This window comes from Magallana gigas, chromosome 5, assembly GCF_963853765.1.
Source record: "Magallana gigas chromosome 5, xbMagGiga1.1, whole genome shotgun sequence".
In the NCBI taxonomy this organism is placed as follows: domain Eukaryota; kingdom Metazoa; phylum Mollusca; class Bivalvia; order Ostreida; family Ostreidae; genus Magallana; species Magallana gigas.
This window is the reverse complement of record NC_088857.1, coordinates 32,069,944-32,085,355: the sequence shown is the minus strand read 5'-3', so window position 1 is coordinate 32,085,355 and position 15,412 is coordinate 32,069,944. Positions and strand designations below refer to the sequence as shown.

Genomic DNA, 15,412 nt, shown 5'->3' with positions numbered 1-15,412 from the left:
GTTATGCAGATTTAAGTTTGATGAAACCATGATTCCCTAGAGAAAAGTGGGGCCACGAAATGGGGGGTAGGGGTATATAGGATAGAGAAAAATCTTCTTACAGGTACAACAACAAAAGGGGCTTGGTATTTACCCAAAAAAAGAGGTGGATAAAAATTTGCAGATTTTCAATTTTTTTTAGCAAGATCTACTGTACTTAGTTGTCAAGATATTTTGATACTGTAATGCTAATTTGATCAGAATTAAGGCAATTGTTGCTCAGGTGAGCGATGTGGCCCCTGGGCCTCTTGTTATGAATGGCGATATAAAATTTGGAGGTTGATTTTTCCCCCAAAATGAGTTTTTTCTGTCATTTTCAAGTAGAATGCATGCTAGAATTCATATCGTTAAGAATATACATGTATAAAAGTTAGGGCTTGTGTGCAAAACTTTTCCGAAAGGTGTGGAGGACCCTTGATGCACCATGCAGAGATTTTTTTTCTGTATTGCAAGTATTGGAATGCAAAATTTAGATATTTCGCTTTTCAATATGGCAATGAAGTCGGACGTTGGCATAAAGTGGCAGAGCCTGGGAAAGTAGGCATAAACCATTTTAAATTTTAAACAAACTTGAATTAACATGTGTAAAGCATTTATTTTAACAAAATCAAAGAAAACATTTTGCACAAGCTTGTTTACATGTATATGATACAATTTATAATTACACATAGTTCATCTCATATAATAAATGTGATATAAATATCTTTTTAATTTATTAAAATATACAAAATATATAGAATTGTACAAAAACCCATGACAATTTTATTAGGCAATTATAACAGAAATACGTGGCCTATGGGGTTGACTTAAAATAGCCATTGCAGGTATATCTTAATCTCATTTATAGCTCTAAAATGAGTATATATAGATATATATATGATGAGTATTTACAACAATATAGTACATGTACTTCAAAGTCAACTGCATGGACCTCTTACATGCTAAGCTCGTCCAGAATGATTCGCGAGGCAATGGCCGCGGCAAAGGCAAGGATGACTCCAAGTATCGCATTGTAGGAAACACTAATGTTGAATACCTGAAATAGTTCGACAAAATGCTGGATTACTAAACAAGGCAGATTAACATTATCCTTTTTACATTCATTAATTGAATACATGGTTATTGCCTTATTGGAATAAATAAAAGTAAAAATAATAGTGCCTGCTCATCATTATGAGAATGAGAACTTGAATTATAAAGTAGCTAGAAGTTACTGTATTTGCTTCTTTCTTCACACCTGAAAAGTTGTTAATAAACATTCAGAACTTAACCAAGACAGCTCTGTGCAGCCTACAATTGATGTATATAAAGTCACAGTCTGATAACTGCTTAATTACCTTCATTTGGAGTGGCTGCTGGCGAAGGAATGCCTGAACTCTCAATCTGTCCTCCGTAGGATATATGCACTGTAACAAAGGAATCTACATGTAATGCAAGTAAAGTGCATCATGAGTACAAAAAAAGTTTTTTCCACTAACAAAACATAAATAACTTCTAACTTTTGTTCTCACTGTGTAGAAGTTTTATTACATTAAATTACATTCATTGAAAAAAATTTAAAACTTTTTAAATCTGTCATACCTGAATCATCCTCTCTCCTTCAAAGTTGGCTTCTGCAAAAGCTGATGTAGCAATAAAGAGAAGAGCAAGAGGAATGAGGAACTCCAAGATGCCCAAGACTTTGGAGTGATGACTGATCCAGTACAAAATGTAGTCCCCACACCAGATAATGATAAATGCAATCCAGCTGGCCATCCATCTCTGCAGGCAGGTAGATGTCAACTGCATGCGTTTCTAATTTGTTACAAAAATATTAACTTTCAGATTACATGGAACAATATGTACATGTTATTGTTTTTGGTTTTTTGGGGTGGGGGTAAAAGCTGAAATTTTCTAGCAGAGGAAACTTCAAACTTGTGAAATCATGTCAATGTTAAAAGTTATCTCCCTTGCTAATCTACAATTGACAACACAAGAGACACATCTTCAGGTAGCCGTGTACCAGTAAATATTAACAATTTTATTCTCTACAGTACATATATTAATTGTTTACAGAATTGTTTACAAATAAAACTTACAGATAATCTCCAATAGTAATGGAGAATCTGGTCAGTGGTCAGAACAGACTTCAGGGAGTACTTGGAGGGGATGTCATCACTTTCCTCAAAGGCATCCTGATAAAAGAAATAATCAAAAGTGTTAACATTTGAAAAGGAGATCTTACAGATCAAATCGTTTTCTTGTTGGTGAAGACATATGAGCATCACTTTACAACAGATACCAGTAGTATATGTACTTCAGGTATCGACCATATGACAATTGTCAAAAGCTGCATGATTTCTGTCAAATTCTGGCACCAAAGTCGGTGAACAGACAAATGATGCAACTATGGTAAATACAAAATCACTAATCGAAGAATAGGATTATCATCAGAAACTCATATGGAAAACTCACTGTAAGTGATATTTTTTGCTTTTATGATCAGAACATCTTAGCTAGCCAAGGGCTTACAATCTGCTCCTCTCCTTTATAATATTATAACAGGAGCAGATCTTAAACCTTTGGCTAGCAAAAATGTGATCAGAACAATCCATGTCTAATTCTTATTGGTACCTTCATAATCTCATGAAGAAAATTTCACCAATGACATGATTGCTCAGCTTACATGGTCATAGACAGAAGCTATATGTTCTTGTGACATACCCGGTAATCATCGATTTCATACCCCAAAAGGTAAACAGTTTTGGTTTCTCATCTGGGGATTGAAAATACTGAATATTAATGATTCCAACAAAAGTTCAGCGAGCTGGTTTATGGTCATTAAATAAATGTGAAACTCACTGACAATGAAATACCAGGCATTATCTACATCATGGCATCAGCATAAATCCTATATATTACCGGTAATTCCTTTCCATGGTTTTATAATAATTATTGAATCCATTCTTAGATCATCTTAAAGGAAGTAATACATTCATCCACTAGGATGTACTATACCTTGTTGGTCTCTATGTAGTTGATGGACTCTGTGATGTCCACTATACTGACTGAATTATCCTGACCCTCACTATCCACAGACTTTTCCACCCCTCCCTCCGTCTGGGTCTCTGGCAAGTCCGGTTTTATGGCAATGTTGTCATCCCAAATAAAGAAGTCTGCTCCCTCCTCTGTAACAAAATATCACATTGAAATTGCATAAGCCTTTTTTCTATTTTGATCTCTAATTAATGTTGTTTAAACACACATGACATTTACATGTGCAAACCTAATACATGTACTTTTTTATGATTATTTTATTTACTGTTATTTTATTTCCTGTACTGTAGTACATGTTACTTAAATAATATGCAATATCACGATTGTTTGAGATTTTGCCACAATTAAATTCACCTTAACAAAGTTACATTTAAAGAGATCTAATACCATTTACATTAAATTAGCAATCAATTTTAATTCCATCATTAACCAATTGGCTAATAGAGGCAAAAATGGACACGGTAAAAATTACCAAGTATATTGTATGTCATCGCCGGATACCCACGGATGATCGCGTCTTTTACCGGTACTTATTGATAAAAGACGCAATCACCCGTGGATATCTGACGAAGGTTGTATGTATAGCAGAGAAAGAATAATTGGATTCTAGATAGAATTTCAAAACTATACAAGCTTTGCTATCTATTAAATAAAGCACAAATTTTAGTTGTGGTATGGAAAAGATGGTCACATAAATATGTCAATATTAGTGGTACAAATTTTTTATTCAGGTACTATTTTTACTGTAATATATTGTCAAAACTCTAAGTTCAAAAGCACCAAAATTCACAGAAAAATAAAGAAATCTTTTTCTCCTGGTCATATGCACATCAACACATCTTGTCCTAAATATCTACAAATTAAAGTTTCACAAAATTCTATGCAGCTGTTTAGATGAGTTTCACTTAGTACAAAGAAATAGGACAGACTGACTAACCGTCGGATGGGTTCAAAACAATATATCCCTCACAACTTTGTTGTGTGGGGTATAATTACAATCAAATATTAAAACTTGTGTAAATGCACAGTTAGTTATAATTCATATCATTTAGAAGAACTTGTTACTGTACATTACAGTAAACAGAAGGGACAAACAAGAGATGCCAGGGTAAATCTTAAAAATCTAGACATTTATCCAATTTGATTGACTTTTTTATAATTCAACCTGATTATAAAACGCAATATCCCTGATTCTCTTTGTTATAGAGATATTGTCCTTGTTATGATAGAGTAGTTGTATGAAAAGATTTCAATCAGATTAATAGGAAGTTTTGTATATAAAGAATAAGAATTTTTTTATTATCAGATTTTCATTTTCAAGACCCAAGATTAATACATGTATATGTTTTTCGTCTTCAGACAAGACATGCATTGTTTCATTCCCTGACATCATAAATAATTCATCATGATCATCATTTTGGCATCTTTATATTAGCACAAATTTGTTTTTATTACACAACTTACATGAGTTGAGATACAAGTACCAGTATGTCTGCTGAAAAGTACATGTATAATGTGAACAAAAGACATTTCAAACTGTGGTGTGTTTTAAAAGAATATCAACAATAAGCATATATATTTTTCTGCAGCAATCGAAGGTATAGTTGTAAACTTTGATCACCTAGATCATTTTGACATGCTTACAAGATATATGTGCATCATATATATCTTGCAATGTAATCTGAGTCAGATCTGAGTCACCTAAACCTATAATAAACATGTAAAATCACAAGTATGTGGTTATTCTTTATAGTGTTATATAAAATAAGAAGGAAATAAATACATACAAATGTATATACAATGTAGCTAGATATTAGCTGTCATAGTTAGAGGTTTGCTTTTTAGAATATAACAAGTCACCAGTACATTTTTCAGGATAATTCATTGGGAGATGAGGTGGAAATAACTTCCCTAGACAGTTCAAATAATAATAAGGTTTTAAACTTCAGGTATAAGTAAAGGTTTTTATGAGAAATAGCTGTAGGTTATCTATCTCTAAAAAGGTCATTTTATTTCTTATTAAACAATACCTGCATATGTCCTCCTAAAGAAATAATTTAAATCTGATTGTCTCTCTATTTATATATAGAGAGAGAATGAGACACATACACAATGGCATACACATACCATCACTGCCAGAATTTGTGTCTACAATTATCTGAAACTACACATTTAATACATGACCACTATTAATACCGGTAAGCACAATTGCACGTTGATATTTACCTGACACGACTTGGTTCAGAAGAGACAAATGCACTGGTTCCTGTTTCTGAAATCTCTGAACATAATTCCTGGCATCCTCCTCTAGCAGCATTCCAAATTTTCTAAGTCCTGCAAATCAAAATTCCGGCAATCAAATATGAAAACTAATAACCTTTGTATTTAGTCAAAGCAACAGACTTGAGACATAAAAATCAACCCTATTCAAAATATTTGACTCTAATCATGCTCCTGAATTATTTCATATAAATATGTTGATTGAATTTACATATTGACAATGTATACAATTTTAATGATAATTTCAAAGCCATATTATAATGTGTATAAACATAGATTTACCCATTGTATGAGTTCTACACACAGATAGCAGAATACAGCACACCAACAAATTCCAGATCAAAGACATTATGCTAAAGGCAACATGGGAGGAATACATGATATGGCAGATCGAGTTATGCAGGAAGATGGTGTCACAGTTGTTTGGGCCGAACACACTGAAATCGCTGTAACAGTTAAGGGCTATCATTGTCACACTAAGGAATGTCACAAGCCCAACAGCACTGATCTTGAAAAAAGTACGAGAATGAATCCGAACACTTTCTGAGAAATTGCGGTTTGAGAACAGCCTTCCTGCCAGTTTTTGCGAGTATATGCCTAAACATACCCATCCGAAACCAATCACAATATTGGAACAGCCGATAGTGAGAGTTGTTTGAGAGGAGCTGCTTTTTACATCATACACAGTGTGAATCATTCCCGTGACAGAGAAGACGCAGGCTAGAAGTAAAGTAATAGCCTGTAGGAACACAGAGAGACAAGACACGCGCGTCTGCCCTTTAAGTTTGATTCCAAGAATCTTTACCAGAGCTTTCCATACCCAGTCAGGTAGTTTCCGAGATGTGGGGAATTTCTTCTCTTCAGTTGAATTCAAACGCTGGGAAAATCCTTGCCTTGAATGATGTCCCAATTTCTGATAATTAGTTGCCATTTCTCAAGTCTATTTGTCACAGAATCTGGGTATTGGAGAGGAAAAAACAAAGAGAATTAATTACAGTGAACTTTATTAATCAGTGTTTATAAATAACATCATAGCTTCAAACAAATTAAGATACATTTTGTAGATTTTTAAGCAAAAATAATGAAAGTAACACATCCATGGATGTAGGCTATGCCTGTCCACTTCTCAAAAGAGAATAACATCCACTATGCCTGTCCACTTCTCAAAAAGAATACATCCCAACGTAAAAACAAAACCAAACCCCAAAAAAGGCCCAAGATTTTCAAGAAAACTTGGATTCTTTAGAAGAAAGTAAAAATACATAAAATACCATTTAGATTTAATTGTTTTAATCAGTTTATCAGTCTCTGTTTTAATATTTCATAAATCTAGCTGTTAACATCAAATTTTAAAAATGAATATTTCATGAAATTGAAAATTTATACAAATGCAGAAGAAATAACAACAAACGAGACCTTTTACCACAGCTGGTGGTTTTGACAAGAAGTAACGGCCTGTATAACACCTAAAACACTGAACCATGTGAACACGGTGATAAACAATGATTAAGTGGGGGTGGAGTTAGCTGAGAAAATTCGAAATACTTTTTATACTATAGATTTAAATAACAAATACCTGACAGGCTAACATGCCATAAAAATTCGTTATTGTTCAGCATCAACTCATTTTTCTTCTATTTCCTATTACAGCTACCAATTTCATTTACGCAGCTAAAAAATCAAAATCGGCAATCAGCTGATAGCGGGTCTGAATATCGAGCCCGAGCAATATTTTAAGTGGAACAACTTCAGAATTTGACTGAGGAAATCGAGAATGGCAGGGAAAAGTGCATTGGGACAAATATTTAAAAGGTTTAGTAACTTAAGGTCTGTATTTGCAAAAAACTACACCTTTTTATCTTATATCTTGCATAAAATGTTTTGTTTTAATTGACACATAAATTGTTCCAGAAATAAAAGAAGACGCGACGTACTAAAAAATTATCTGTAAATGTATAATGGGGGTCATCTTTGAGTAAACACATACCACCGTTACTAACCTCGAAAACCGTGCATTTTTCTCCATTTCTTGTTTTACTTTAAAATGCATAAGGTGATACTTTTTTGGTGATCATTTGTATCAAAATTTTTGTTTTACTGTATAAAAGTTCACATTTTTTAAGAGTTTAAAATATGTTGACCCTTTTTTCTTGCCATATGAGGTCATGAGATATATATCATTTTACTTTTTTAAAAAGATATGCAATACCTGAGGGTTCCCTCCATTAATGTGTTAATTCTATGTATAGTTAGTTTTTAACTGTCGCCCTCATCATGCTCATGCATTTTAAAACTGCATAATGTGTAGGTGTTTCAGATATTTTGATATTCTTTATTTAGAAATATGCACCATTAGAATGTTCATGGTTACAATACAATGTTTCCAATGTGGCTACCACAGGAGTTTATTTCTAATATTTTAGATTGAAAGCCATTTTTTAATACAATATATACAAACTTATCCCTAAATTTAAAAAGTGTGTCCTTGACAGTACAAGCATGTTGAAGAACTTATCTCTAGACCTACAGATATTGATCAATGTTGAAGATTTTAATCCCATATTCCACTATTAAAAGTCAGTCACTTCAGTTCACCTTCATGCAAGTGCATCCAAATGGGGTTGAAATGGGCCTTGATCTCACTAATGAAGACAGTCATTCTCTCTCTCTCTCTCTCTCTCTCTCTCTCTCTCTCTCTCTCTCTCTCTCTCTCTCTCTCTCTCTCTCTCTCTCTCTCTCTCTCTCTCTCTCATGAGAGCTCATTAAAATTCTACTGTACAGTTGTGTTTTCAGGTTGGCAGGAAATAGACAGGGTGCCACCTTAGTACAGGGGAGAAGTAAGTAATTAAATAAGTTCATTTGCAATTTTTATACACTTGACTCGATTCTCAGCTATATATTTTTTCCATTAAATATGTAAATATGTTTCTAAATATGGCAGTATATCATTTTGTAATGTATTTAGGTTGATTACATTAGGTACACTGTCTTTCATTTCTGCCAATATTCATTTTAATTACTTTTTTATTGTTTTTATGCATGTTGCTTTTTTGCATTTTATTTTTCCTTTATAGAGCAATATGGAACAAACACAGACGAAAAGGAATATGCATTTGAAGTAAGTTGAATCGCGAGAATTGCTGATAATTCTTAGGTGCTCCAGATACTCAGTACCAGCTAGTAATTACGGATAATCATTTTTAATAATACCAAAGTTTACAAAGTATTATTATCATGTTATAATTAATAACATATAATTTACATGAGTACTAGTAGGAAGTGACTACAAACTTGGAATGTCTGCCAATGATATCTGATATGGTCATTTACTTGTTAGACAGTCATTAAATGTATTCTCTTTTCAAGATGGCATGTTCCAACATAAGATATGGGGAAGGGGTTACACAAGAAATTGGAATGGTAAGACACTTGATTTTAACATCTGAAAATGCTCTTGCTGAATGCCAATGCCGGAATGAAGATTTTCAGGTCTTTTCCATTTATCATTTGAACAGGACTGCAAGAACCTAGGAGGTAGAAATATTTGTGTGATGACAGACAGAACTCTGGTTAAGTTGCCCCCAGTCCAGGTAGTCTGTGATGCCCTGGAAAAAGCAGGACTGAAGTACAGTGTGTATGATAAATGTAGAGTGGAACCCAGTGATCAAAGGTGAAGAAAACAGGGTTTTCAAAATCCATGTTTTTAAAAACATTTATATTTCAGGACAAATTGCAACTGTTCTTAACCTAATTCTCTCTCTCTCTCTCTCTCTCTCTCTCTCTCTCTCTCTCTCTCTCTCTCTCTCTCTCTCTCTCTCTCTCTCTCTCTCTCCCCAAATTTTTAAATATGAATAGACCCCTTCAAGGTACTAGTAACTGTGGTACTGCTCTCTTGCATGGTCAAATTGATATACTTTGCCGAAGTTTTTGTAGGTGGATAATTGAATGACATAATTGAAACAATTTATGTTACGTCATATTTCACCAAATTACTGGTATGTCATTTTGCCCTGCAAAAGAGCAGTATTGCAGTTACTGTGAAGCGGTCTATTTATGAATTTATTACGGTAAGTTGAATCATTGTTGAAATTTCAGTTTCAAAGCTGCCATTGATTTTGCCACTAAGGGTGAGTTTGATGTCTTTGTGGCTGTGGGAGGGGGCTCAGTGATGGACACCTGTAAAGCTGCCAATCTTTACTCTTCCAACCCAAAGGCAGAGTTTTTGGACTATGTTAATGCCCCCATAGGAAAGGGACTGCCTGTTACACACAAACTCAAACCACTGATTGCCGGTGAGATTTACATATATTGAACTAATTAAAAATGTATTTACATGTATGTGGAGGATGCCTATTTGATGCAATACAATGTAAATAACCATTATTTTGCATGTACAATATTTTCAAAGCAATTAATAATTTGAAAGTCTCAATGAGTCTCAGATTAGATTAAACTTATTTTAATACATATTACAGCACTTGCAGTAGCATACTTATTCAAGTGTATGATTTATACTATAATATGTACAAACATGTTTCATTTTTCAATGTTCTTAAATGTTTGTGACAGTAACAACCACAGCAGGAACAGGAAGTGAGACGACAGGAACTGCTGTGTTCGACTTGAAGCACATGAAAGCCAAAACTGGTAATGTTACTGATTTAAATTACTCATACAATATTGGTATAACAAAGATTGAAGTTTCATTTCTCTTACAAATTAAGTTACTTGCAATCTGATTAAAATCAGATCTTTGTAACGCTCCGAAATTCTGATAGTCGCTTTGTGTAGTGACATCAGAATTTGTCGGAGTGGATCAAAGATCTGATTTTAATCAGATTGAGTTACTTGCACTGGCTAATTAAATTGTATATATAACATTCTAAACGGTATATTCATCAAAAGTCTTACCAAATGATTACATTCAATATAACCAATTGAAAGCAATCAGGGTATTTACTCAGGATGTCTCAAATTTTCTGACAAAGTAACAAAATATATTTAGGGGAGAAGCTTTCTTTAAGACCTTTGGTAAAATTCAGCTTTCACTGCAGAGAGCTTGCAGCTTTCACTGTAGAAAATAAGTCCCTACATTTTTCTGATTTGTACAAGATGCAGATTTTTGATTTACTTCATAAATACATGTACTTTTTTTGTGTGCTACATTGTAGGTATCTCAAACCGAGAGATTCGTCCCACACTGGGTATTGTTGATCCCCTTCATCTTAAAAGTATGCCAGAGAGGGTGGCAGCTTACAGTGGAATCGATGTTTTGTGGTAAATAGCTAAATAGAATCTTAATGAGGTTCATATACCTATACTTGTAAAAAACCTAAATATTAAATGTGTAGTTTATATCTCTCAGTAAAATGAATAAATATATTTGAACAGTTTTGAATTCATGCCTTTTGATAAATCTTCATAATATAAAACTGTACAATTTTATATTGTATAAAGATAATAATCCCATTTTTCCAGCCATGCCATTGAATCGTACACTGCACTGCCATACTACGATAGGGCCCCTCGACCCACCAATCCAAACATGCGCCCCGCCTACCAGGGCTATAACCCAGTCAGTGATATCTGGTCCAGGCATGCTCTGGAAATCACCAACAAATACATCAGAAGGTATTGGCATTGCTGAAGAACTTGACGTATGGAATATATTAAGTACATGTATGACTGGGTTTTTCTATACAGCTCTGTTTATTGGGAAGCTTTGCTGTTACATGTGAACCCTAAAATTTGTGTCATTTATTTCAAAGTCCCCCCCCCCCCAAAAAAAAATGTGCCTTATTTTTTAATCAAAATGCAAAAATTTCCTCCCACAAAAGTAATAAAACAGCGTATACAATTAATCATTTTCAATGAAAAAAAATTGTTGTAATATGATACACAAATATATTTGTCAGATGTATATATGAATCTGTAAGTTTTACTGACTATACCCACATGTCTATGGTACATGTAGATACAATTTAGGAATGATTTTAAACTTTTTACAGGGCAGTCTATGATGCTAGTGATGATGAGGCAAGATCTATCATGCACTTAGCCAGTTGTTATGCAGGAATAGGATTCGGAAATGCTGGATGTCATTTGTGGTAATTTTATCAAATTGTGCTATTAAAATCTCTTATTATGTTTATACACATTATTCTGTAATCTTTGGTGCTGCAGTGACAAGTAGGTGGCAAGTAGGTAGTAAAACATTTCAAAATTTCAATTAATTTCTTAGATATTTTTTTTGCATAATTGTCTATCTCATGGTATTTTTCAGCCATGCTATGTCGTACCCTATCTCGGGTCTAGTCAGAGAATTCATGTCCAAGGGCTATGATGACGATCATCCTATGGTTGTATGTATATATGATCTTTTTTATTTCTTCTTTTTTGTCTCGTGTCTCACGCTGATAATGAATACTAAAATAGTACATGCACCAGAATTTTTATTCTTTATAATTAACATGTTTTGGGCTTTTAGAAATAGAACCTCATTGTGACACATGAATAAAGTATACCATAAGTTTGTTGTAAATAAAAACAAAAAGAGACTGTTAGAATTTGGTCACAGACATAAGGTACATGTACCTATATTTATTCTCTTTTAGCCCCACGGCCTGTCCGTCATCGTCACTGCCCCTGCGGTGTTTGAGTTCACAGCCTCTGCCTGTCCAGAGCGCCACTTACAAGCTGCCTCTTTTCTGGGTAATTAGTCTCCTTTCTGTTTCCTTTTCCCTTTTGTTTCCTGAATATGTGAAATCTCTCACTATTACTGCTTATTTAATAAGTATAAAATGATACATTTATTATCATGTATCACAGTTTTGATTCAAATACAGTTCTAAGATTTAAAAGACAAACATTTTTAGAATGTATACCTGTACTGTTATTTAGGGAAGTTGTTACAGTTATACATACTATGTGCATCATATGTATAGGTATAGAGCAATTCATTTGTGATTTTTTTTGAAATGCTAATTTGGTTGTATAAAATTAAATTTACAGGGGTAGACATAACAAACAAGAAGGTCGAGGACGCGGGTCCGATTCTGGGGGATCGCCTCCGACTGATCATGCAGGACCTGGAGGTTCCCGACGGTCTGACCAGCCTGGGATATACCAAGGACGACATCCCCAACCTGGTCAAAGGCACCATGCCACAGGTATGGATAAAATGTCATAGAGAAGTACACAAACAATTTTGACTCTCACAAATTTCAATAAAAAAAATCATTCACTGTGACATCAATTTCACTTGAAATTCATGTGAAATTATCACAGATGAGTTAGGTACTCTGAACTATTTTTGGTAGTAGACAAATTTATGTCCTATATAGCACTTGAATTTCATGTGAAAAATTGCAAAATATCCTGTTTGTGATGCGTATATTCGGCACAATTGCCTGTGTTGAGAATTTTTACATGAAAATGTTCCCACAGTGACCTAATGATGAAGTAATGTAAACTAATGATAATGCTAATGATTGGTTTCAAGAACTAGTTGCAATTTCACATTTATTTTATTGATTTTGATTTACATGTATTTTACATCATTTGCAGCACCGTTTGACCAAACTGTCCCCCAAAGCAATAGATGAGGAGGTTATCACGGGAATACTGGAGAAATCTTTGAAAAACTACTAAGGAATGGCCTTGTCCATACTTGTGGACACTTTAATAGGATTGAGATTGAAGAGTAGCGATCACCCAAAGATGCAATTCATGCTGTATTATCAAAGAAACAATCAATTTTGACAATCTATTTTGAATGAAGTAATTTGTAATACGCGGTACAATTCACAGTATTAATTGTTTTGTCGTTATGTGTGAAACTTTTTTTTTAGCTCTTTTGATAACAAGTGCCCACTTTTTTTTATTTTTAAATGGATGACTGCATGAATTCATGTAAATGGCACAAATAAGATTATAAATCAAAATGGCAATTTTATATTTTTGCAATTTCTGATGAATTGATAGCTCAATTAACTCTACTGAAATATGATATTGATAGATTAAGCAAACATACCATTCTGAAGAAAAATTAAGTAATATAGTATTTATTTTGGAAAAATTGTCAAAAAAAGAAAACTATTAGATATCGTTTTGATTAGATATTATGCATGGTATATAAAGTGCTTCAATTGTATAGAAAGTTACATCTTCTGTTGAATGTGTATTAATGCACATTTAACAGAATGCTATGCATTTGCCACGCTTATTTTGTGGATTATATCATATATAAAGAAGAAATATCAAAATACCAATTATATCTATTTGTTGATTTACTTGTTTGATTAGGTTGTATAATGCATTTATTAATATATATCTGTCTTGTTCGAGATATGTTTACTTCTATTTTAATGTACATACTGTATATCCACAAATTTCTCCTTATTTTCAGGGCCATTTTATAATCACTACAAAATAAACATTCATGAATCATATTTTATAACTGTAGCAAGTTATTTTGTACCATGTAAAACTGAATAGCATGTGATTGTTCATGAGTAAATTTTGTTAATGAAAAGGTTTTCCATGTATTTCATGTTTGCAAAATTTGCAGCACACAAAAAAAACAAACAAATGGATATACAGTATAGTTTTTGTTTTATAGATGTATATGTGTTTAGAGAAAATTAAGATAGTATTTGTTTCATATTTTGGAACAGTATATTGCTATTCATTTAGTAAAAATGACTAAGATTTATCATAGCTTTTATCAAAATGAACCTATATCAATTATTGCTTTTTAAATTTGTAGTGGTTATCATTTTTGTTTTTTAAATGGCCCAGGGTATAATCAATTATATGTGATTCATCTAGTCTGTATTTTTATACCAGTAATTTGTACAATAAATCTAAGCAACTAACTAATTTTGTGAGTTTTTCTGACTTTTTCTTGTGATAATAGTAAATCTCACCTACATTATCTTCTTTCTTTGAAATACCAATGAAAAAAAGTATTAATACTATCATACCTTATATCCGGTTTTTTCCGCGTGTCACAAAACTTGGGAATATAGGGAAAATCTGTTACATTTTTAATTTGCGTCAGTCATTTTTTGCAATTTAAACAGTTTCTTATAGAAAATGCTACAGGATATAATTTCTGCGTATTGAATTATTTGCGATTGAAAAGAGATCGCGAAAAAAGCGAAAATTAGATCATCGCGAAAATTACAGGACATACGGTATTAGTTCATTGTAAACAAGATGTTACTTTACAAACAGACAAAAAGCTCCGATATCCTTGCCTCTGAGAGAGAGAGAGTGAGAGAGAGAGAGAGAGAGAGAGAGAGAGAGAGAGAAGGGGGGTTCGGTAATTTATCTTTATAGAGAGTTAAACACTTGAGTTTTATCTTTAGAACTACAACACATATTCGTTATTGCTTTCTATAAAAATTTTGTTTAGCAATATAAAAAGTATCGTTTCTGTGAATACTGAATTTTATTTAATCAAATACTTCGTATAATTTGATAGAATAAAATTCAGTAAATGTCATCAGTATACTGAATTGTTATGCATAGCAATTACAACTACAAATTGGTAAATTACATTATAAAAGCAATTTTTACATGATGGAACGCTAACAGGAATTAATGGAGTATCGTTTTAAACTGCACTTGAAAGAAGTTCTGATTTCGAACCGTGCAGATGTTGTTTTTTCCCTTGCATTTGTAAGTGCGATCTTTACAATGTTTGGATACCTGTAAATGAACATGCACTGGCGTCGGACGCAAATTGAAAGGGGGGGGGGGGGGGGGCTAGACTTATCCTCAGAAATATTGAGAAAAAATAATTCCCAAAATCATGGAAATCCTAATCCAGGGGGGGGGGGGGGGGGGGGGGGAGTATACATATACTTCTCCCCCAAAAAAATTACTTACCCCAATTTTTTTTTTCCAAAATCATGAAATTCCTAATCCGTCGGGGGGGGGGGGGGGGGGGGGGGGAGCTTGTATGCTTCTGAATCCAACTTTTCATCTTTCAAGGTAAATTTAGATATAATAATCTTTCCTGCGAGAAAAAGGGACTAGTATGCTTCTGAAT

General features: G+C 33.4%; 2 protein-coding genes across 5 annotated transcripts; one reads left to right on the top strand and one right to left on the bottom strand.

Annotated features, from left to right (window-relative positions):
* Positions 1-646: 646 nt before the first annotated feature.
* On the bottom strand, positions 647-7,077 carry LOC105344645 (uncharacterized). Of its 3 annotated transcripts, none has more exons than XM_011452470.4 (9): positions 6,932-7,070; positions 6,772-6,829; positions 5,638-6,311; positions 5,302-5,409; positions 3,037-3,206; positions 2,118-2,213; positions 1,621-1,833; positions 1,377-1,445; positions 647-1,075 (listed from the first exon to the last, which is right to left on the bottom strand). In XM_011452470.4, the coding sequence occupies exons 3-9, from the start codon at positions 6,284-6,286 to the stop codon at positions 974-976; spliced, it is 1,407 nt and encodes a 468-aa protein (XP_011450772.3). In that variant the 5' UTR covers positions 6,287-6,311; positions 6,772-6,829; positions 6,932-7,070; the 3' UTR covers positions 647-973. The 3 variants fall into 3 exon arrangements, with proteins under 3 accessions (XP_011450772.3, XP_011450771.3, XP_011450770.3); XM_011452469.4 differs by having other exon boundaries at positions 6,772-6,821; positions 6,932-7,068; XM_011452468.4 differs by lacking the exon at positions 6,772-6,829 and having other exon boundaries at positions 6,932-7,077.
* Positions 7,031-14,235, top strand: LOC105344644 (hydroxyacid-oxoacid transhydrogenase, mitochondrial). 2 transcript variants are annotated; one of them, XM_011452465.4, is made up of 14 exons: positions 7,031-7,182; positions 8,149-8,192; positions 8,430-8,473; positions 8,722-8,775; positions 8,871-9,025; positions 9,451-9,647; positions 9,925-10,002; positions 10,527-10,632; positions 10,834-10,986; positions 11,364-11,462; positions 11,639-11,717; positions 11,970-12,066; positions 12,367-12,524; positions 12,922-14,235. In XM_011452465.4, the coding sequence occupies exons 1-14, from the start codon at positions 7,130-7,132 to the stop codon at positions 13,003-13,005; spliced, it is 1,401 nt and encodes a 466-aa protein (XP_011450767.2). In that variant the 5' UTR covers positions 7,031-7,129; the 3' UTR covers positions 13,006-14,235. The 2 variants fall into 2 exon arrangements, with proteins under 2 accessions (XP_011450767.2, XP_011450768.2); XM_011452466.4 differs by having other exon boundaries at positions 7,058-7,167.
* Positions 14,236-15,412: the final 1,177 nt, after the last annotated feature.

Bases quoted from the DNA above. Each gene is read 5' to 3' on its own strand.
- LOC105344645 (XM_011452468.4), bottom strand. From the start codon at position 6,286: ATGGCAACTAATTATCAGAAATTGGGACATCATTCAAGGCAAGGATTT. The intron at 1,834-2,117 runs GTAAGTTTTATT...GTAACAAATTAG, and splicing joins ATTACTATTGGAGATTATCT to AAACGCATGCAGTTGACATC. The intron at 1,446-1,620 runs GTATGACAGATT...CCTTTGTTACAG, and splicing joins AAGGAGAGAGGATGATTCAG to TGCATATATCCTACGGAGGA.
- LOC105344644 (XM_011452465.4), top strand. From the start codon at position 7,130: ATGGCAGGGAAAAGTGCATTGGGACAAATATTTAAAAGGTTTAGTAAC. The intron at 11,718-11,969 runs GTATGTATATAT...ATTCTCTTTTAG, and splicing joins ATGACGATCATCCTATGGTT to CCCCACGGCCTGTCCGTCAT. The intron at 12,525-12,921 runs GTATGGATAAAA...CATCATTTGCAG, and splicing joins TCAAAGGCACCATGCCACAG to CACCGTTTGACCAAACTGTC.